At 36.0% G+C, this 23885-nt stretch overlaps 1 protein-coding gene across 2 annotated transcripts in view; it reads right to left on the bottom strand.

Annotated features, from left to right (window-relative positions):
• LAMA2 (laminin subunit alpha 2) overlaps positions 1-23885 on the bottom strand; it is a 793905-nt gene that overhangs the window by 275880 nt on the left and 494140 nt on the right. For both annotated transcript variants that reach the window (XM_027848591.1, XM_027848592.1), the window contains exons 17-18: positions 18675-18802; positions 5185-5271 (exon numbers count right to left, since the gene is read on the bottom strand). In XM_027848591.1, the coding sequence (XP_027704392.1) occupies positions 5185-5271; positions 18675-18802 (215 nt within the window). The remainder of the gene's footprint in view (positions 1-5184; positions 5272-18674; positions 18803-23885) is intronic.

Raw genomic sequence — 23885 nt, 5'->3', positions numbered from 1 at the left:
GTGCTAACAAACAAGCCTCACCCTCTTTTTTCCCTAGCATGAACTTGTTATGAGAATTAAGGTTAAAAAATATAGAGGCAGAAATTTTGTGAATACTTAATATAAAAAGTATAACTAGGAGTATGTTGATAATTAGTGGGGGCGGGGAAGGGGTGGAGATCATGGACACCTGTGCATGTGAAATGTGTCCCTGTCTATGCATCTCCCTTTCAAGGGAAAATATTTGTTGGAGACTCTGCTCTGGGTCTATATGGGATCGTGGTGCAGTGGAATGGCCCAGGTGCCAGAGGATGCCATTAGATACTTTTTAATAATTTAGAAATCCATATGGGTAGATTGTAGGCTTTCCTTTTTTTTTTTTTCTTTTCTCTCTTTTTTTTTAAAGAGTGTGTTCCATTTGACACAATAATAACAAAAAACCAGAAGGTGGTGGTTGTTTTTTAAGGCACAGAATATCTTAATAAATCACAGTATTATATTTTCCCTGATCAAAGCACTCTATAAAGCTTGCTATTTAATGTGGCAGATTACCAGTATTTATTCAAAAAGTGCTTATGTAGACAGGACCCATTTATATTCTGATCTGCTTTTCCTTTTGTTACATTTACTCATACTTCATACTTGCTCATGCTTTCAGATTGAGGGAGAAGAGAAGTAGGGAGAAGAAAGAGGAGGCAGAAATAATAGGAAGTAGAAAGCTTTGTGTTTCTGGGCAATACAGATACCCGTGTCATCCTATGGGAATGCAGAATAGTAATGGTCAAAAAATATAGGGGAAAATGATGAGGAAAATAATTTCCTCCAAGTAATATATTGTTTTTAAAGGCAGTTCAGACACATATATAATAGCTACTGTTTTGTAAGATGAGAAAGACTCTCTACTTTTGGGAAAAGAGATAAGTACATTTTTATTTGAGATACATCGGGCACCCTCTCAGGTTAAATTCATGACAATTTAATGAGCACCACAGACATGAATGACCTAATAATTAGATTTGTACTTACCAACTCTAATATTAATTATACTCCAAAAAAATGCCAGGGAATAAAACCTAATTTTGTGCAAATATTGCTGGCAGACTGTTGCCACCAACAAATAGTACCTGTTACTTTTTTTAAAAAGATGTTTTATATAAACTAAAATGAAGTATATAAGCTATCTTTTTTTATTCATTGAATTTCCTTATGCAAAAAGTGCTGTGAGGATCAAATGGAATAATATAGCTTGGAAACTCTGGAGCCTTATGATTGGAGGTGTAGAAAAGCATCAATTAAATGTTTCCTGTGCACTGGGCATTATACTAAGCACTGGGGATACAAATACAAAAGTGAAACCCCCTGCCCTCACAGAACTTACATTTTAATTGGAGGAGATAATGCATGTAAGAGAATAGTTGCCTGTACCCACATGAGGTAGTTTTGGTCTGGAGAATCAAAGAGATGGTGAGTGGAAGCACAGAGCAATGTACGACACAAATATTCCCAATGTAAGAGGTGGAAGGGGTTTGTGGGTGGGGGAGGGAGGGAGTTTTAAATTATTATTATGGTCATCATCCCTTTAGAAGGAGGCATTTAATCAAAACACCAAGAAGGTCCAAATGAATTATCACCCACATTTTTCTTGCTTTGTTTGACATTTGGAATTTATCATCACATCCACATAGCTTTATATTTCATTTTGTTTACTATAAATAAATGGATTTTGCTCCAGTGGAATAAGGATATATCAAAGATAATTATTATAGTCAACTAAAACCCATTACTTTCAGTTCACTTCCCTCAAAATGACTTACTGCCCTCTGGAGAGATGACATTATTTAACAAGGTCTGGGAATTCTTCTTAACACAGGTACCAATTAATATAGTGCAAATTTCTTCCACAATAGGAGAAAACTCATTCCGGGGAGAAAATGGCCATAATTAAACAGATTAATATGTAAGTCAGAAGCAGCACCTATGCCTTCCAGAGGGTTTTGTTGTATGACATTTAAGCAAAAATTATGAATAGACATGATAGTTAATTCATATCACACTTCAGTGAAAAAAAACTTCACTACTGACACATTTTAGAAGACTTTTTATTAGCTGTCTTATAGTATTCTTGGAGTCATACAAAAAAAAATTCCCTATGGAGCAGAAAAATGCTTCTATGATTGGGGAACAGGATACTACTCATCATATAAGTCTCCTCTTAATGATAATAGTACCCAATTTTATGATATGTTTAGATTCAATTAGCAGTAATATAAATCAGAGTCTTTTAAATCTTTCCAGATTTTCTTTTTTCTTTTTTTTTGGCAAGGCAAGTGGGGTTAAGTGACTTGCCCAAGGTCACACAGCTAGTGAGTATCATGTGTCTGAATCTGGATTTGAGCTCAGGTCCTCCTGACTCCAGGCTGGTGCTCTATCCACTTCGCCACCTAGCTGCCTCAATCTTTCCAGATTTTCAAACCTACACTCTCTGAAAGTGACGTGTCATCAAGAATTCCAAAAGAATTATTCACATCCATCTGAACACTAGGATTTGGGGCTGGAATTGCACTGAATAGTCAAATATCACTGGTTCCTTCCATGTTATTTTCCTCTAATTCAATTGGAAAACATTTGGGAAGCAACAAATGAAAAAAGAACAAAACATGAGATGGACAGAATCAATTTCTTACATTTGCAAAGCATATTTCCTAAGAAGATGATGTTCACCACTACGAGACACTATGCAGGAAAAGGGGAAGAAGATATGTGGAATTAAAGTACCTTCACAGTAAAAGGGATCTTAGAGATTAGCACTGTGCCTGGTACATAGTAAGTGCTTAAAAAATACCATTTACTCCTTTCCCTCCTTTGCCACACTCTTCATTATACAGTGAAGAAACAAGCCCAAACAGGTGACTTGACTTACCAAAGGCCCCACAATGAGTTAGTGGCACATTCACATTTCCTAACTCATATAGTACAGTGTTCTTTCTCATATATAATACTGTCTCTTTCAGTATCCAAGTAGAGGGAAGGAACATGAAAATCAAAGAAAACAAAGCCATTGATGTCATTGCTATTACAGATGCCATCTTATCCTATGCCCTCATCCCCGGAAGGCTCATCTGTCAAAAATCTACTGCCCACATTGATAGTCCAGAGATAATTAAATATCACTTCAAGTTTCCTGGTTCCCTAGGCAAAATGAAAAAGCATTCATATGGGCTCTTCTCTCTGATGGTCTACATGTGCAGTGACAAAATTACCAGAGCTATTCCACCTATAACTTTCAGTTGCACCAATTAGCATCCTGTTGCTCTACAGTGTACGTTACACCATGAAATAGTTCCATTATATAGACTATCATATAAATGACTGTACTGATGGCTCAATTATGCAATGAGTTTGCTACCAAGACTACTCACAGCCAAAGTTTATTTTCTACCATGATTCTTGTTTCCTAGTTGCTACCCCACCCCCTCCTCTCTGGCACCTACACTGAGTTCAAATAAGTAATTGAGGTGCAAAGTCATTTTGCTGCACCTGCTTGAGAAAAGCTGGCTTTTCTGCTTACTTAGCCTAGATGAACTTCACCAAAAGTAGCAAATATTAACCCATGATATCCTTTGCTAAAATTGTTCCTACTAATGAGATTATGATTACTTTTGAACATTAGTTACTTAGCTGCATCATAATTTTTTTTTGGTAATTCAAGTCAGATTCTCTTTGGGATTCTAGGCCTCTTTTCTACCTAGTTCAAAACAGTGACACAGTTTGAAAATTTTTCTTTCAAGGTTTAGAAATTGTTTCCTCATTGACACAGGAATTAGTATGAAGGAGTAAGAAAAGCATGGAAGGGTCTTGGGTCATTTAAATGAACAAATTTAATGGCCTCAAGGAACAGATGAGCTATCATTTTCCAATTGCTTAAAAAAAGTGGGGGGGGTGAGGTGGTGGAGTCATGATTTTGATATAAACTACTCCTGGCATGGCAATTACCTGTTCATTTGTAATGGGAAGAAACACTCATATCTTTCACTTTTGTGAAAGTCTCTTGTACTTCACTTGGTTTACTTGACTTTTACAGTTATTGACCTACAGTTTTTTTTTATGTATTTCACTTCAATTAAAATCTAATTTACTCTAATCCTGGCCTTTATCACTAATTTACAGAATATGCCAGATCCCAAAATCACACTTGTTGCTTTGCCAGGTAACATTCAAGGCCTTGAATCAACGGGCTGCTCCTTGAGTGATTTATTCTTGCAATTGTTAACTCCAGGGACCTCAGTTAAACCTCAGTTGAAACAGGGACAACCATTTCCAAGGCAGACAGAAAAGATAGGCAAGAATAGCCCTCAGCGAGATTAGTCCTCGTGTTGATGGGCAAAAGCAAGTGACTGGCCCTCTACTTCCAGAAGGCATAGCAAAGGAGCCTCTTTCAATTATGATGATCTGGACGGGGAAGTGGTGCTTGGTAATTTACCAAAGGCAAGAACATAATTTATAGACAAACCTTTCTCCTTGTGATTTTTTCTCCTTTAGAATTGATTTCAAGAGAAGGAAACCATAGAAAATTATATCTAAGTCACCATTGTAAAAATAATGACCACTGAAACTTCTGACCAAAGATTTTTCTACTGCAGAAAGCATACATCAGCTAGAATGAAAATATTGTCTTGGGAATAATTAGAACAACATATAAATCAAATGAAAAATTATATATTTGACTCCATACTAATTTGTAAAAAAAACAAACAAACCCAAAACCCAGTAATAGTAAGTCATGGACCATTTGATGAACTGGGTTCTAAACTTTCAAGTCACATTTTAAGGACAGAAAAACTAATTATAAAAGATAAAAAAAAAAAGTACTGACAGATGAACCTTAAAATGTATTTCTTCCATTTGGGAAATACTTTCTGGATACGATAGGTTAATGTATAATCTTTAAGAATAAAACATTAATCAAATATTCTGAGAGGGAATAGAGATTTATAGAGTAATTTACAGGGTATGAATCAACAATAGAAAATGTGCTGCATTTTTTTGAGAAGTGTGAAGAGGAACTTAATTTCATTTCACTGAACATTGCTGAAGTTTGTTGTTCCTCCCCCCTTTTACTGGGGAGTGCAAAGAATGACAATACCTGTTGTTTTTAAAGTCCCCAAGGTAGACATCACTCTGAAAGGCACTGTAATGCTTGCTTACCTCTCACAGCGTGGTCCTGTGTACCCGACAGGGCATTCATCACATATCGGTCCCCGACTCCAGTCTAAGTGGCACGTTGGACTGAAGCTATATTGTTGTAGTTGGTGTTGGGTGAGAACAAGGACAAAGAAGAAATAGAGAGACAAAATCATTAGCGGCAGAGTTTTCATCCCTCTTCCCATGGGACAACAGGGGATGGGCAGGTCATTGTGGGCTCACAGATGGAGATTAGAGTCTAGCCAATAGAGGATGAAATGGTATTGCTATTTCTGCAGACACGAATATAGCACATTGGAGGGCAGTATCCCTATGACATGTTATTATGTGACTAGACTCAGCTGAGTCCGTGATCACCAATAACAAGCAGAAATGTACAGCTGCCTTTTTAGGGACCCTCAAGCCCCGGAAAAACACAAGGCCATAGATTTTTCTCACTAGCTAAATCCCTTTGAACACAAAGTGGTGCAGCTTGATTTATTAGATATTTTGGACAACTCTATCTATGTGATATAGTATGTGTATGCTTTTTGGGGGCGGGGATGATGTTGTCTCTTGTACCAGCATTGTGCGTGTGTTGCCTGTATATGTACATGTAAAATGTTCACAAATTCACTCTCATACATGTGCATTCAGTACTAGGAAATATTTTTTAGAAAGATTAAAGGGACATTTCTGCCTTAACTTTTAATAAATTGAATATCGGAAAGAGAGCTATTAATCTTTCTCCCATACTCTTTTCCCTTAAATAGATTTATTGTTATTTTTTATGTGACAGGACAATTCAATAATGACTGCATGACCCAATGGCCTAAAAAAATGACTTTAAACACAGAACTAAATCATAATCTTAGTTTTGCCTCTGATTCTTTGGGTGAACTTAAATAACATCTTAATATTTCTGCTCTAATCTCTAATAATATTTAAAAAAATAATATTTGGGTTTGCCCTCAGAGCAATGTTGCCATGTTTAAATCATGAAAATATTTTCAGCTAAAACAAAATATAGGATTTAAATAATTAAAGTGGAAGAAGATTGATTATCTTTAAAAGACAATTCAAGATTACAAGAAAATCACTATAATTAGATTGTGAAGAAGCAGGTAGAGGTATATAGTCTACTGACTGGAAGCTCTGAGTGCTACTAAAAAGGTGCATGGGCTTCATTAATGATAGCAAACAGCAGTAATGAATACGCAGATATTTCAATGGACTGGTGACTGCATCAGTGGGAATGTATTTTCTCCAATAACACAGAATGCATTCCATCTACAACTTCTTATCCTGTGGAAATTCTTGCTAATGTCCTCCCATAAATCCTTCACAAAGCTCCATTCAATGTACTGTTCTTTCTCTAGATTTGTAGATTTTAAGTGGGTATAGATGAAGCATACAGATTTTTTTTTCATTGGTTATCTCTCATTCCCATTATATGATTGGCCCACCTCCTTTTCTGGTCACATAAATTTCCAATCTTTTACTTCCATTCATCTGCACAGTTCTTCATGGGTAATATGCTGAAGTATACTTATGCTCACCACGTGCCTTCAATGACATGCACATTTAATTCTTTGGAGCCTGTGATATTTCCTGCTTCAAAGTTATATATAGCACTACCAGGTATCTACTGGTATTAAAAAGATAGCCCTTTATTGTAGAGAGAACAGTTAGGGTTATTAAAAGTACTGATGAATTTCCAAAGACAATTCAGCCCACCCTTCTTTTCCCATCAATTCTTGTCCTAGTTCATTGGCACTCTAGAGACCCTGTGCAAGATATATACTTATGGACTAGCTGAATGGGCTGCCCATCAAATTGCATATCACAGTCTAGACAACAGGCATTCTTCATTACTTGGTGAGTAATTAGGTAGAATATTTTGGAATAATTTGAAGCCTCATTCAGGAGCTGTTACAATGTTCTGGGGCTTGGTGCAGTCAGCACAATGTCACCTGCAAATAGGAACATCTGGGAGACCTGACCCTCCATCAGGAATCACTCTCCCATTTGTATTTTGCTGTTTGAACATTTTTTCATGACAATGGCAAACACCTTTAATTAGCATGCATTTCCCTGCTTTATTTCTCATTTGATATTTATAAGCAGTCATTGAACAAATTTATCTCTGTTGTGTTCTCATGGAAGTTTGTATGACTTTAAAATGTACATGTGAGGCACTGTGTTGGAGAAGAGCCTTTATGGAAGAGTTTATGCTTTGTCCAACTAAATTATTTTATATTCAAGAACCAATAAGCATAGTGTGGTCTTGCATTCTCTCTGCATAACCTTTCAGTTAGTTGTATGACTGTAAAGATGTGGTCTGCTCAACTATGTAGCTTGCAAAAGACTACCTATTTTCTTTCTCATACCTTCATCAAAGATGACCTTTTGGGGTACTCCCAATACATTTTTTTTTACCATGCGTTGAGAACCGAAGTCTCAAAAGGCTCAACACTTTGTTTAGTCTAGCACAGGCTCTCTCTGGGTAGACTTTGTCTCTCTAGTTCAGTTGCTGTTCTCATCTTTGCTTTCTTTCCCAGTATTTTTGCTTCTTCATCCAGTGTATCAGTGGCTATTAGAGTTCAAACATGGTGACTCCACTGTCATTGATGGAGAGAATAGTTATAATAATTTTGAAAAATCGATTCTATTTTTCATTTGTTTGTTGTACTCTTTCCATTTTCACTTAACTACCTTTGGGATGATGTGAATTAATTGGCTCTCCCAACATTCTTTCCTTAATTTTTTTTGTCCTTCCACTGCTATTTGCTACTTTAAAAGATAGTACTGCTTATAATCTTCCATCAACCACCTGAATATGATTTAATAGCCAAATATTTATTTTAAATCAATGTTGCCCTGAGTTGTCAAATCTTTACTTGGCAAGACTATCAAGTTTTTCATTGATGATAGTTTCTTCTGAGGTGTGTTTTTTTTTTTTTTGCCTATTTTCAATTTTTTTGACTCAACAGCATGTTAAATAGTTACATTGGAGTCATTTTCATTGCATACCATATGTTTTTCTCATTTTTATTCTTCTAATTTGGTATCGATATTGATCTCTGCTTTAAATAAGTCAATTGCCAAACTGTGCACAGCTGATTCAGGAATGATTCCCAAAGCACTAACAAGTCATTTCCTATTTGTTAAGTTAGAATTAATTTAATTTTGACAGTGTCATTGGATTATCACTATGTCTTCTTGTCCAACTTTTTGAAGAAAGTATTCATGGTAGAAAAGCCTCCACTTCTGTGGAGATGCAACTTGACAAGTGCTTCTGTAGGTGTTGTAGTACCTGTCTACTCAGCACTCATAGACACTGAAGACCCAGAAAATAAAGTTCTCACCAAGGATCTTGACACTCCCAATGATTCAATATTAAAAATGGATATGGTTTTATTCATGGAAATGACATTAAAGAAGATGCACTGCCATCTACTTTGCCGAAGAACCCTAAGGACAATAGGACCTACCCATCTGGCTTGCAGTTGAAACCTTTTTTTATAATAATCTCCCCCTTAGAGTGTGATTTCCTTGAGAACAGAGTCTTGATTTTTTATTTGTATCTTTAACACTTAGCACAGTGCTTAGCAACTGCTTAAAAGCTGATTTTTCATTCATTTATTCAGCTTCTACAATCTATAACTCTTCATTGCTGTTTCGTTTCTTGCTTGTGGGCCATATCAATCAATAAACATTTATGAAGCACCTACTATATGTCTGGCACTTGGGGATACAAAAGGAGGCAAAAGACAGTCCCTACCCTCAAGGAGCTTACAATCAAATGCGGGAGACAATATGCTACAGACACACACACACACACAGAGCAAGCAAAACATACAGGATAAATAGGAAATAATTAACAGAAGGAAGGCAATGGAATTAATAGAGATTAGGAAAGACTTCCTGTAGAAGGAGGGATTTTAATTGGGACTTAAAGGAAGCCAGGAAGTGACTAAGTGGAGCAGAGGAGAGAGAGCATTTCTAGGCACAAGGGACAGCCAGAGAAAATGCCCAGAGAGAAGAGATGTAGTGTGTCTTGTTCATGAAACAACACAGGAGGCCAGTGACACTGAATTGAAAAGCATGTGTTGGGGAGGAAGTGTAAGAAGTGTAAGAAGTGTAAGAAAGGGAGAAGAGAGCTACCCCTCTCCAGGAACAGACTTATCCTATGGTATACATATATATATATATATATATATATATATATATGGCCCATACAGTTCAAGAAGCATTCATGTGGTGGGAAAGGGAAGAAGTACTTTTCCAGTAAAGTGGCAACTATCATTCTAATGATATCATTCTAACTAGTGTCATTCCCAGCAGTAGCTTCAAGACACTGATATAAAAGTGGTCTGAGCATGAACTGTTGTATTCATGGAGGTAAAGAATAGACTGGATGGGGGATGGAAAGAAGATTTTCTTCCTAACTCAATCACAGAATTGCTAGCATTTACTGATTTCAAATGGAGAATTTGGTCTGAACATCCATAGGCTCCAATAATGAAAGTCAGCTCGTTATGTTATTCTAAACTTAGTCTGCAGTACAGGAGTTGGAATTAGGTTAGATCTGGATTCAAATCCCACCCAGTCAACAAGCATTTATTAAGTACCTCCAAGTACTGTGGAGATTTACATTCTATTATGGAAGATAGCATGGATAAAGACGGGTATATGAAAAATAGAATTAAATAGGTACATGGTAATTTGGGTGCCAGAATTTGCAGAAATCAGGACAGATTTTATATAGAAGGCAGTACTTGAGCTGAGTCTTGGAGAAAACTTGGGATTCTAAGAAGTTGAGGTGAGGAAACAGTACATTTAAGGTATGGGGAACAGCCAGTGCAAAGGCATGGAGGTGAGCAATGGAGGGTCAAGAATGAGGAAAAAGAGGAGCCAATTTTGCTAAATTGTGAATTGTGGAAGGGGAATACCATGTAATAAAGCTACAAAGATAGAATGAAGTGAAGTTATGAACAACTATAAATGCCAAAGAAAGAAATTTATAGTTTGTGTTAGAGATGCTAGGGAGTCACTGGGGTTTATTGAGCAGGAGAAGGCCATGATCAGACCTCTGCTTAAGGAAAATAATTTTGGCATCTATGTAGAGGATGGATTGTAGTAGAGAGAGATTTTAAGCCAGGAGAACAACTACAAATATACTGCAATACTAAAGGTGAGAAATGAGGGGTGCTCTTGAACTACAGTGATGGTTGTTGCTTTAGTAGAAAGAAGGGCTTAGAGATTGTATCAGAAGAAAGATGTGGCAACTATTTAGAAATGTGGGGTGAGAATGAAAAGTCAAGGATGACAATGATTCTTCATACTTTTATGAATAGAAGGATGGTCTGGCCCTCAAAAGAAATAGGCGAGAATAAAAGGGGGGACAGATTATGAGAAAAGGTGAGATCTGTTTTATACGTAATGAATTAGAGGTGCATCCAGGAAGACAGTTCGAAATATCCCATAGGCAGTTGGTGACATAGGAGTGGAGTCATCTTAGCTATGTGACTGTGGGTCACTTAAGTGTCTGAGCCTCACTTTCCTTATCTGTAAAATTGGGATAACAATACTTTTAATACCTAGTTCATAGGTTTGTTGTAAAACTCATGGATAACATTGGTAAAACAAATGTTAACATTTTAAAGTATTATATAACACATTATTACATCGTTATAAATTGATATTTCATTCCCATCTTTTTTGATAGGGTTCAAAGAGAAATGGTTCTGAGATAAGTGACTCTCTTGCTATTATTTCTTTATATTCAACGTTCTATAAACTTGAACTATTGGACAAAAAATGTTTTTTGCAGTTAAAAAAGAAAATCCTTGATGCAACTCCAGCAGCAGATAGGATCATAGAGGTAATATGTATCTGTACACATTGACTCCCTGATAGAATATAAAATTATTACATTTTTATGTCTGTATCCCCAGTGCTTGGCACATAACAGGTATTTAATAAATGCAAACCGATTGATTTTAAGGATTAACGTTAAGATTCCTTTGTCTGTAATTCTAGACTTTCCAATCTCCCACCACTGTAAGGCTGGAAAAAAAGTCTTATGTCATATTGATTCATAAATCGAGAGCTTGAAAGGACTTCAGTGGCTACCTAATCTAATGCTCCCATTTTACAGAGACTAAGGGTGTTTATAAAAATATATATTTTATTTTTAATTTATAGAACAAGCATTTCCGTAACAGTACAATAAGAAAGATGACTGCACATGAAACTGCAAATATACTATATATGATTTAGTATTCCTTTTAAAAATACAACAAAGTTATCATGTAAATTTCTTTTTTTTCTTCTACCTCTCCTCCCCTACCCTAGAGATGGCTACTATCAGACACAAGTAGGAATATAGAAATATATATTATATATATTATTCTATACATTTATTTATCAGTTCTTTCTCTGAATGCAGATAGTGTCTTTCTTTATATGTCCTTTATAGTTAATTTGGCTATTTAAGTCAAAATAACTTATTCACTGAAAGTCATTCTTAAAGCAATATTACTGTTACTGTATTTTTCCTGGACCATACTGCTTCTTCTAACCTACGCTATATACTCTAAAAAACAAACTGGACTATGCCTTGTCTCCAATAAACACTCTATGCTTTCCTCTGTATTTTGCCAATACATTTCCTTATACTTGGAATTTTGTACTGCAACCCTTTAGGGGATCTCCTTCAGGAAGTGTTCTCTGATTGTCTCTAGCCAACAGTGACTTTTCTCCTCTTAGCTTTCACACAACACCTTTATATATTCATAGATAATATTGTATTCAGTTATTTATGTGTATGCTATATAATCTCTATTGGACTATAAGCTCCATGAGGGCAGGGACCATGTTTTTAATCAAACACTTTATCTGACCTAGTTCCCTGAATAATGCTTTAGGCATTTTAGGAGACAGTGTGACACATTATGTGGAGTATCAGACCTGTACCTAGGTTCAAATCTAACCTTAGATACTTATTCTGGGCAAGTTAGTTAAGCTCTCTCAGCCTAGGTTATCTTATCAGTAAAATATTACAAGCATTATTAAATGTTTGTAGTTTTTTTTTTCTTGTTGAGGAGATCTAATATGGTAATGTATAAAATTCTTTGCAAACTTTAAAGGCTATGTAGGTGTCAGATCTTCTAAATGGTAGTTAATTTGAATGGAATTGATTTTTTCACTTCTGTGGCATTCACATGTTACCAGGGACAAAATGATAATGAAATGTTTTCATTCTATTTAGTGAAGGTCAGATATGGTAAATGTTAGCATTAGTCAGTGGATTGGGGTTTGAATCCTGGGCCTGCAACTTAGAAGCTTTGTGATTTTGGGTGAGTCACTTAACATTTCTGATCATTTGGACCAAATGATCTTGAAGGTTCTTTTCAGCTCCAAGTCCATGAACTCAGGAGTTTCTTTTCAAAAGATGAAGAAGCTGAAGCCCAAGATCCCAGACTTAGTGGCAAAGCAAAGACTAGAATGTGGTTCCCTAACTTTTAGGCAAGGGATATTTCCATAAACACTTTACTGTTGCTGAAACATTTATGGAATGCTATTAGTGAAGTATGTTTCAGATTCCTAATTACTTTTCATAGGAAACTGTAAAGCATTCTAGTAAGAATTTAAACCTTCCAGCAAAGGGTCTGGTTTACTAGGATTTACAAAAACAAAATTACATCAACTACTACTTGTAAATTTCTTTACACATTTTAAAGTCACATTCGTTCATTTTTTTAAAATCTTCCTATCAACCTTGTGAGTAGAGGGACAGACATTATTTCCCTTTTGAAAGTGAGGAAACTGAGATTCCTAGGAGAGATAGACTGGAATCCAGGTACTTATTCCACTATTCCAAACTGCTGGGCTACAACTAGTGACGAGAAATAACCCATTTAAAGCTTTTGCAAATATGAAAATTGGTCAGGATGCATTTAAACAAAACCACTCAGCCTAGGAAATCTTCTCTGCTCTATAGAAATTGAGAAACCACTCCCTCTACTACTGAAATTGTAGTCATCTCCAGGGTGGAATATGACATTTCCCTAGCAGGGAAATAATAATACTCACAGAGGGTGAAAGAAAGGAGATAATCATGAGTGAGGATAATTTCCCCAGTGAATTTAGGCTGGAAAATGGAGTGACTTTGACTTTGGATTTGGCCAGAATATGCAGCTCACTGTGCTGGGACAGGAAGAGGCAGAGCAGGGAGATTGCTGGTGATTACACAGCCATTCTAGAGAAGTGTCACTTAAGCCTTGTTGGCAAGCTCAGGGGGAAAGAGTGCCACTTCCTGGATTACCAACTAAAATGCCATGTAGGACTCAGGAGATCCTGGCCCAGAAGGCACTTTCTTCAAATGCTGAAAAGTAAAAGGTGGCACCTTGGTGGATTTTGGTGTTATGCCAAATTGTGAAGAATCAGCCAACTCCCCTCTCTGCCCCAATCCCTGACAAATGGTGAGGTCAGGTGAGAGAGGAATCTTGCATGTAGAAAATTACCTTTTTTAAAATTAGCAACAGAATTCTGCTTTTACTATTCAGGTAGATACATTTAGATATTTGTAAACAAACCAAATTGCATCTAAATGCAATTAGCATATATGTGCATAACCTGTATCTGATTGTTTACAGCAAGGAGGAAGGAGGGGAAGAAGGAAGGGAGGGACAGAATTTGGAACTCAAAACTTTAAATAAAAATGTTAAAAAATGCAACTGATAAAGGGTGTTGTCAACTGTAGCATATGATAAATAAGGAACCACTTAGCTTCCCTGGGCCTCAATTTCTTCCTCTTGAAGGCCTTCAGGGTCTCTTCCAACTCCAGATTTAGCATTCTATCATTCTACCTTAGTACTGATAAGATAAAGGGAGGATGTAATGAAGTATGTTGGGTGGACTGACCTGTGGAGATCACATGGACTAAAGTTACACAGGATGGACAGGTTATGATCTACTTCATTGTAAGGAACATTCCCGTGTGTGATATAGATCACAGGTCTATTTGAATATTTAAATTTTATGAAGAATTCAGCATGAACTTGGGATTCTTCTTTAGATTTTAATCCAAAATGCAAACTAAATCTTACATATTCAAAATGAAGACATTTGTTTCCTATTTTACCTGTCCCGCAACTTTCATGCAAGGCCAGCTTTGTGCATTGGAAGAACAGAGAGAAGTCTTGGTGATCTTATTGGAAGAATATTACAAGAACCTATGTGATCCAGATGTGTCTTTCAACTCTTCACAATGGATTGAAATGAATAATGATAATACTGATAATCAGTATAGTGCTTTAAGGGTTGCAAAATTCTTTCTGTAATTTGTTGCTTCACAACAACTTTGTGAAGTAGGTACAATAAAATTCCCATCTTATAAAATTCCCATTTTATAGATGAGGAGACATAGGCTCAGAGTTATGACTTGGCCATGCTAATATAGCTAGTAAGTATAACTGAAAGACTACTGTGTATCTGGCACCATTCTGGATAGCTGTATCCATTATAATTCCTTAAAATATACATCTATCATTATTATCTATCATATATATTATTCTATGTTCAATCACATTCTGAGCTTATAGGATCATATAATACTGGTTGAAGGGAACTTTGAGATCATCTAGTTCAACTCACTCATTTAACAGATAAGGAAACTGAGGCTCAGGAAAGTTAAGTGACATCACAGAGATAGTCAATGGCAAACTAAAACCCAATTTTAAAGGCTAGGAGAATGTTCTTCTGCCCAGAACGAGGATCTTCCACACTTAATGAGTACTGAAAGAAATTCCAAGTTTGAAGCATCAAGGGGTTGAATGTTCTTATAATAGAGGTCAAGACAACCATTCTGGTTGTCATTGTTTGGTTGCTGTCCTTCGTTCTCAAAGAGGATGAAAATGACATCACTATGTTAGAGTCAAGTTACAATGCATCTGACTGGCTGATCAGACCAATATGAGCTCAGAATGTTCTACCACAGGTCAGGCACAAATAATCCATGTGAATATTTGGGGTGGATTCTCTAAATTTGCGCATCTCATGTTTCTTTTGAACTGCCTCAGTTCTGCTTTGCTCACAGAGCACAGCACCTTCTCTGATAATAAAGGTCAAGGACTTTGTGTCTCTACCATTCTACACTCAAACTGTATGAAGTTGAACACTTAGTAAAAATGGAACTCCTCCCCCCACCCCCCGCCAAATCTGAGTTTATTTTTTCTATACCTGGGCATTTATGTGGCATCGTAGATAGAAAAATGGACTTGGAGGCAGTGAGCTCTAGGTTCAAATCCTGCCTCAGATACATTTTGTGTTTCTGTGCAAGTCATTTAACCTTTGCCTCAGTGTCCTCACCTGAGAAATAGGGATAATAAAAGCTCCTGTTTCATAGGGTTTTCTGGTAAAGATCAAACAATATAACACATATAAAATACTTTGCAAACCTTAAACCGCTTTATAAATTCTAGCTGCTAATATTATTATTATTATCATTATTAATATTACATAATGATAAAATTTTAGATATTTTAATATCCATATTTTGGACCAAGCCTTTGCAGTTTTGTTTGTCTGAAATTGTAGATACAGTATTTTTATCTATTTATTTATACAGTAGATATACATCTCCTGTGAGAGGACTAGGTAAATAGTGGACACTTGTAAATGATTGATGCAGATGATGCACATTTGAGTATGTAAGCAGGGCTTTGCTTTGAGCGTGCTGAATCACCTAACATGGAGAGCCCAGCTTCTGGACGTACAAAGCCAAGTCCCGATTACATGTGAAATTGAAGTATGTGTTTGTCTATGTCTCTATTTTGCAATAATTATAAGTCTATCAATCCCCATATGTATGTATGACTTACATAGCAATATTATCCAAGAAATCTGACACTGAAATTTTTGATTTCTAAGATTAACGTGCATGGATAAATCACCAAGGAAAATCTATTACTAGACAGTATACATGTAATCATAGGTTACAACAACTTTTCAACCTTTTGGCCAATCTGAGATAGCTTCTGTTCTGCTATAATCTAGTCTATGTATGAAATGGGAAAAAACTTTGCATTCCTCAAAGCTTGAAATTCAGGTTATTTAAAAGAGACTAGTTTGCCCTATTTATTACATGTTCCCATTTATTTTGTTTAGGTTAAAAAAAAAAACCTTTCATATCCTTCGATTCTCACATGCAAATAAAACATTTACACAACAGCAATTTTTCTAAGCATTTTCAATTAAAGTCCTTCTTACAATTGTAATCATATAGTTCCTAAGACTCATTGTATTGGGCAGTGATAATTTACAAATTTAACTTCTTTTATTTATAGACAGGAAATATCTTCCCTTTTTATTTATGAAGAAATGGGCTATGATGTTTATTGATATTTTTAAAAATAGCTGTTATTTATTCTAAGTCGAATTCCATTGGGGAAAATGAAAGTCATTTCAACAAACAAAAGTCATACAGTGGATAGAATCCTTTGGAGTCAGGAAGACCTGAGTTGGAAATCTACCTCAGATACTTATTAGCTAAGTGATTCTGGGCAAATCACTTAACATCTCTTAGTCTCTGTTCTCTCATTTGTAAAATGAGACTAATGAGAGCAGGGTTGCTCAAATAAGATAATACATGTAAAGTGCTGAGAAACCCTTGAATTGCTATATAAATGTTGAGCAGATGAAAATGTCAATAGATCTAATCTATCTAATGTAATAAGTTATTACCTCATAGGATAGTTGTGAGGGTAAAATGGGACATATGTAAAACACCTTACAAAGTTTACAGCATTAATATCATTATTATCATTGTTATAATATACTACATGTATGCATGAAAAATCTTGTGCCTAGTCACTGAGGGGGTTACAATAGAATGTAGCCTTAAGGCAGAGAGTGTCTTCCATTTTGTATCTGTATCCTTAGTGTCTAGCACTGTGCCCTGTACAAAGTAAGTGTTCAACAAATGCTTGTTAAATTGATTTTAATGAATAAGTTACAGACCATGAACCCTTCAGATAAAAAAGATTTAACACACGCAAAATAAATAGAATAATAACTTCTAGTGCTAAATAGAGTGCATAGCATTATTATTTTAATTTCTATCATTGCTGAGGTAAATCTTTTCAAAAGTAAGCAAAGGCACACCAAACTGAGAAACAAGTACTACTCGGAAAAAGAAATGCAATCACTTTCTGCATTGTTGTGCCCCAAGTACCATGCTTGCCACGCTACCCAAATAAAAAGGCATCAGAAATCATCTGGCAGCAGTCCAAGAAAGATGAGGTAACCTGGAGAAAAAAGTCCTTTTTCTAGAGATGCCCAAATCCACTGGTGGAAAATGATAGGAAAACAAGGAATACCAGCAGCTAACAGTTCTTAACCTATAATCCAGGAACTTCTTGTTATGGTTATTGTTTTAATATTTTGATAAGTATATTTCAATATAATTGGCTTCCTTTGTACTTCTAAGTATTTTATTTTATGCATTTAAAAACATCATTGGGGCAGCTAGGTGGCGCAGTGGATAGAGCACCGGTCCTGAGGTCAGGAGCACCTGATCAAATCCGGCCTCAGATCAAACACTTGACACTTACTAGCTGTGTGACCCTGGGCAAGTCACTTAACCCCAATTGCCTAAAAAAAACAACCAAACAACCAAACAAACAAACAAACAAAAAAACATTATTCAAAGAAAGGCCCCATACCATAGGCTTCACCAGACTGCCACAGGAATACCATGTGTTCATAACACAAAAAACAGTTAGGAATCCCTGCGAGAAGCTCTAATATTTAGATTCTTTTACTGGAGGTAAAGTGAGTGTTATTTGAGGAAATGTTAATCACAACAGACCAACTCTATTTCTTCTATAATAGGTGGTCATTTTTATCTTTATCTGGAAACACTGAGTGACATTTGATTTCAAGGTTGTTTTTTCCAGACCAGAAAATATACTAGCGGTGGTGATGCAAGTAAACATGGAGATTGTTGCTCACAAACCATCAGTTCAGAAATAATCTGAAATGAAGTATTTTACAGCCAAAATTCTTTTGATTAGGTAAACTCAGACTAAAAGCTGTGTCACAATTTAGATGCCACAAGGAATTTGCTTTTTTTTTTTTTTTAGGAATTTTATGTGTCATTTTGAAAAAGACTAATAACTACTTAAAGTACTTAATATATGTATTATATATATATATAAATACATACTCTATATATATGTATACCATAAACTACTTAAAGGCAATTGAATATTTCCTTAAAATATTTAAGATGAAAAATAAATTCAGAATTATAAGTTCATTTTATAATTACCAAAGTAATTCATTTTTTAAAAATAAAAAGGTACAATTCATTTATACATATAGAGAAGAGGGAATAGAATTTTTTGACATTAACACTCCATTTTCCCTTACACACATACACCAACCATAACACAATTTAGTAACTGGATGCCAAAATAATGACGTAGATAAGTTTTGTTACTTACTTATTAGATGGTATGTTTAATGGGCAGGCACAAGGCTGACAGTCATCAGTGGTTCCTTTAGTTGGATCACCATAGAAACCAGGAAGACATCTATTGCAATATGGACCACCTGTGTGGTCTTTGCATCCCTGAGGGGGAAAAATATGTTAGAGTTTATAATATAGGTGGCAAAAATCATCAAACTAGAGTTCCAAATGGATCTATTAAATCACCTACTCTCTACTCTGCCAGAGAAAAAAGAAATTAACTATTATGTAGTCAATAGTTGATACTCCAGCAGTAAATTAATGAAAATTAATTAATATTAATATTGAACTTAAGATTAAATAATATTAATATTGAACTTGGAAATGATAATTTTGTCATAATAATATTTTTTTCTTTAAAAAATTGCATCAATCCATTATTTTCTTCCATTATATAAACTTCCATTTTATTCAGTTTTGGTTATTTATATTAAGGCAATGAATTGGTTAGAGAGGGTTTACTTCCATATAGACTTGAATAGAACATTTGTTTAGATTATAATTGCATGTTGCAATGATGATTTCACTTATGTTTAGGCAGCTAAGTAGTGCAGTGGAGAGAGCCCTGGGCTTGGAATCAGGAAGATTCATCTTCATGAGTTCACATCCGGCCTCAGATATTTACTAGCTGTGTGACCCTGCAAAAGTCCCTTAACTCTGTTTGCCTCCGTTTCTCATTTGTAAAATGAGCTGGAGAAAGAAATGGCAAACCACTCTAGTATCTTTACCAAGAAAAACCTAATTGGGGTCACGAAGAATCAGAATCAACTGAACAATAACAACAATATGTTTTTATTGACAATGGAGGCTCAGACTATATGCCTACGTAAAATAAGTTTATAGAGAAGTGGCTTTTCATATTACCTATTTGAAAGTCAACAAGCATTTATTAAGCCCATATTATGTTCTAGGCACTGTGATAAGTGTTGGAAGCATCACTATCTTTTTTATCTTAAGTATAACAATTCTAAGCTAACAATTCTTGAACTATTTGTGCAATGGTTTAACATACTGGAGAGGGAGGAGAAAATTTTACTTGAGGGAACAGAAAATTTTAGATGCTTATGAAAAAATAATGTGGTGATATGTAAAGAATGATGGAATATTGGAGTCAGAGTCAGGATATGGCAAAAATCAGTAAATTTTCTTAAGCTAAATGAAAGCATGTTGTTCAATTTTGCAGAAATTTATGGCTTTTGGTAGTATTTGAGGTGATTTATTTTAGAATGTGGATAAATCCTATTAAGAAATAAAAAATTTTGTTATGTGGTTAGTGAAGATCAAAACGTATGTGTTTCTGATAACACATAATCTTCAAGATGAGGTCAGTAACATACTCATCATTCAAAAGAGGAGAATTTCTAAAGTAAAACATCTTTTTGAAATGTAATGCCTTATATGGAGGTGCCTCCAAAGTTAAAGTACAGTGCTATACAACAAATGGTCTTTAGATTAAGGTTGACACCACCTCAATATTTAATTGGACTATATGGGTCTAGAAACACTTCTGACATTGAAGCTGTCTGGGTGTTGAGGAGACAGAAATGCTGTCTACCATTTTTTGTGTTGAAAAGCCATCCTTGAGTCATCCATCTCCACACTTAGGTTGGGAATTTATGGCTCATGGTTCATTGGGCATAGCATGATAGCAATGGGCAGGGGTGGGAGAAGCTTTTTCTTTTTAGATTTGCTCCTTACCTTCTTTTCAAGTGTTCAAAATTAGCCCTATGTCTAGGGCAAAAGGCAATAAACTTCTAAGAGAGAATGGCCACTTAGGGACAACATTAGAATATTTTTTGAAGAGCTGTATTATATTTACCTTTAAATCTATATGCATAGATTTTTAAATTGATTCTAGGGAGATTTTATATCAACTTCACCTCTATTGGTTTACGCATTTAATTATTTATTTAGCTTGTTCAAGTTAAGACAACTAAGTCCAGATAATAATCAACAAGCATTTATTAAATAACTACTATGGGCCAGGTACTGGGGACATAGAAACAAAAATGAGAGAAAATCTGCCTTTGAGGAGCTTACATTCTTCTAGGCCAAGGAAGAAAAATCATACACAAAGAATCAGATTTTTAAAAATTCTATGCAAAATAAATGCAAAGTAATTTTGGTGCATGGTGGGTGACTAACACTAACATTTGGGTGATCAGGAAAGGCATTCTGTTAGGGAGCTCCTGAGCTGAGCATTTGAGACTCCAAGATGGAGATACGAAGAGAGAGAGAGAGCATTTTCAGAATGTAGGGCAGCTTCTGAAAAGGAAGAGGAAGGAGAAGGAGTGCTGTCTAAATGGAACACCAAGTAGGCCAGTTTGTGTCTGGCCTACTTGGTTTGTGTCTGTGCATAATATGTAGTCAGCCTCAAAAGATAGGTTGCAGCCAGATTGTAAAGGGCTTAGAGGGAGTTACTAATGTTTCTTGAGCACATAGACTTGTGTTTTCAGAATATCAGTTTTTAGTTAAGGGTGGATTGTAGAGAGTAGAGACTGCAGAGTCTCTGCAGGTAGAGTGTAGAGGATTCAGGGAAACTAATTAGTAGGCTTTGCAATACACCGGGTGATAAGTGATGAAGATAGTTAAAGATTTAGGTGGAATAGGGGTAACATCTAAGGAGAGGGGGCCCAGGGAAGCATTAATCAGAGGACTCTGAAGCCCTATCTTTTGACTAGTGGGAATTGGGATAATTTTATTTACCTCCAAAAGTAATAATTTATTATAATAATTAGATGAGTCCATACACAGGTACATACTCTTTAAAAGAGATGTAGACATAAGCCTATGTTGAGATAACCCCTCCTAGAGAGCAGCTCCCTCATTTTACAGCTGAGGAAAATGAGGCCCCCAAGGTTAAATAATTTGCCCAAGGTCACATGGGTAGTGACAGAGCCTGGATTCAAACCCAGGTTCCCTGACTTCAAATCCAACATTCTTTGCACTTCACTGTAACTAGTGAATCAAGAGCTTTATAGAGTCCCAATGGGGTCTTTTGAAAAGAGTCTTTGGGATCAACAGTATTCTTTCTCTGCTTTTGTTGTTGTTCAGGTATTGCAGTCATATCCAACTCTTCATGACCCCATTTGGGATTTTCTTGGCCAAGATACTAGAGTGGTTTGCCATTTCCTTCTCCAGCTCATTTTGTAGATGAGGAACTGAGGCAAGCAGGGTTAAGTGACTTGCCCAGGGCCACACAGCTAGTAGGTGTCAAATTTGAACTCAACTCTTCCTGTATCTAGGCCCAGCACTCTATCTGCTGAGCCACCTAGATGCCTCTTTTCTCTGCTTAAGTAGCCCATTTTTAAAACTTAGTTGAAAACTTGGCTAATTAAGAGTCCCAGTTTATTTTGTATCTTTTTCACTTCTAATTATGAAATCAGATAAATAGGGAAATAGCATAGACCAACTTTTCAGATGCTTTGAATACTATGTTATAGGCAATGAAGATAATGTAGAAACAATCTAGAAAATTTAATTTTCCTTGTGATTGCAGCAATAAAGTAGTGACCTGCTCTTACTGAAACAGACATCAATACTGGAAAAGGATGAATTGCTAAGCAAACCTCAGGCAAAAGGTATTTCCAGATCTCACTAGACCTATCAAAATGTCTATCACAGATATCAATGGAAGAATGAGAAGTGAGGATATCATCTTCCTGGGTGGATAGTTTGATGCTCTGAAAGGAACCTGAGTTACTCTGTGACAGTAGTTAAAATGTTTTTTTTATATGGGCCTGATCTGGGCTTTGATCTTAAGTCATGAGTATATTTGAGTTCATCTCCAAACATATTTCAAAGGGGGGAAAAAGCAGCCTATCAGTAAACCGTCTGTCTCTCACTGAAAAAGCCACCACGAATAGTAATAAGAATCCAAAAGGCTGTGTAAATCTTGACAGTAAGAATACCTTTGATGTGAAACATTTCTTTTTCTGAGTACTCAAACATTGGTCTGTTTGTGGATCACACCAGAAATCTAATGATCCAAATCGAATAGCAGAATTTAGCTAGGCAGAATGAATTCTCTTCATTTTACTTAAAGGGCTCCTAAAAGTCATGTGAAAATGCCCTAGATGAAATGCTCCTTGCTTTCTTTCTCTGTACACCATGCTCAATTTTCCCATGCATGCTAGACTTCCATCTCTATCTTGTACCATGAATTTCCTTGGAGTTTGTCCTCTTCTTTGGGATAGCCAATTGTAGGTGGCACTACCAGTCATTGGTCTAGGTCTCACCAAGAGAACTCGTGCCCTGTTTTCTTTTCTTTTTTTCTTTTTTAAAATTTTTAAAATTTTTTATTAATTTATTTTTAGTTTTCAACATTCACTTCCACAAGATTTTGAGTTTCAAATTTTCTCCCCATCTCGTCCCTCCCCCCACCCCAAGATAGCATGCATTCTGAATACCCCTTCCCCTAATCTGCCCTCCCTTCTATCTCTCCCCCTCTTCTCTTATCCCCTTCCCCTTCTATTTTCCTGAGGGCAGGATAGATTTCTATACCCCATTGCCTGTATATCTTATTTTCCAGTTGCATGTGAAAACATTTTTTTCAACATTTGTTTTTAAAACTATGGGTTCCAAATTTTCTCCCTTCCTATCTCCCTACCCACTTTCATTGAGAAGGCAAGCATCTCGATACAGGTTATATGTGTGTAGTCATGCCCAACACTTCCATAGGAGTCATGTGAAAAACTAAGCATATTTCCCTTAATCCTATCCCACCCCCCATTTATTCTATTCTCTCTTTTCACCCTGTCCCTCCTTAGAAGTGTTTGCTTCTGATTATCCCCTCTGCCAACCTGCCCTCCCCTCTATCATCCTCCTGCTCTCTTGTCCCCTTCGCCCCCACTATTTTCCCGTAGGGTAAGATAGCTTTCCATACCCAATTGAGTGTGTATATTATTTCCTCCTTAAGCCAAATACAATGAGAAGAAGATTCACTCATTCCCTCTCACTTTCCCCCGTTTCCCCTCCACTGTAAAAGCCTTTTCTTGTCTGTTTCATGTGAGGTAATTTACCCCATTCTACCTCTCCCTTTCTCCTTCTCCCAGTATAATCCTCTCTCACCCCTTAATTTTATTCTCCAGATATCACCCCTTCATCTTCAATTCACCCTGTGCCCTCTGTTTATCTATCTATCTATCTATCTATCTATCTATCTATCTATCTATCTATCTATCTA

The sequence above is a fragment of the Vombatus ursinus genome, unplaced genomic scaffold, assembly GCF_900497805.2.
Source record: "Vombatus ursinus unplaced genomic scaffold, bare-nosed wombat genome assembly UNPS02006779.1, whole genome shotgun sequence".
Lineage (NCBI taxonomy): Eukaryota > Metazoa > Chordata > Mammalia > Diprotodontia > Vombatidae > Vombatus > Vombatus ursinus.
The sequence above is the reverse complement of the archived record's forward strand: the minus strand, read 5'-3'. Positions and strand labels throughout refer to the sequence as shown.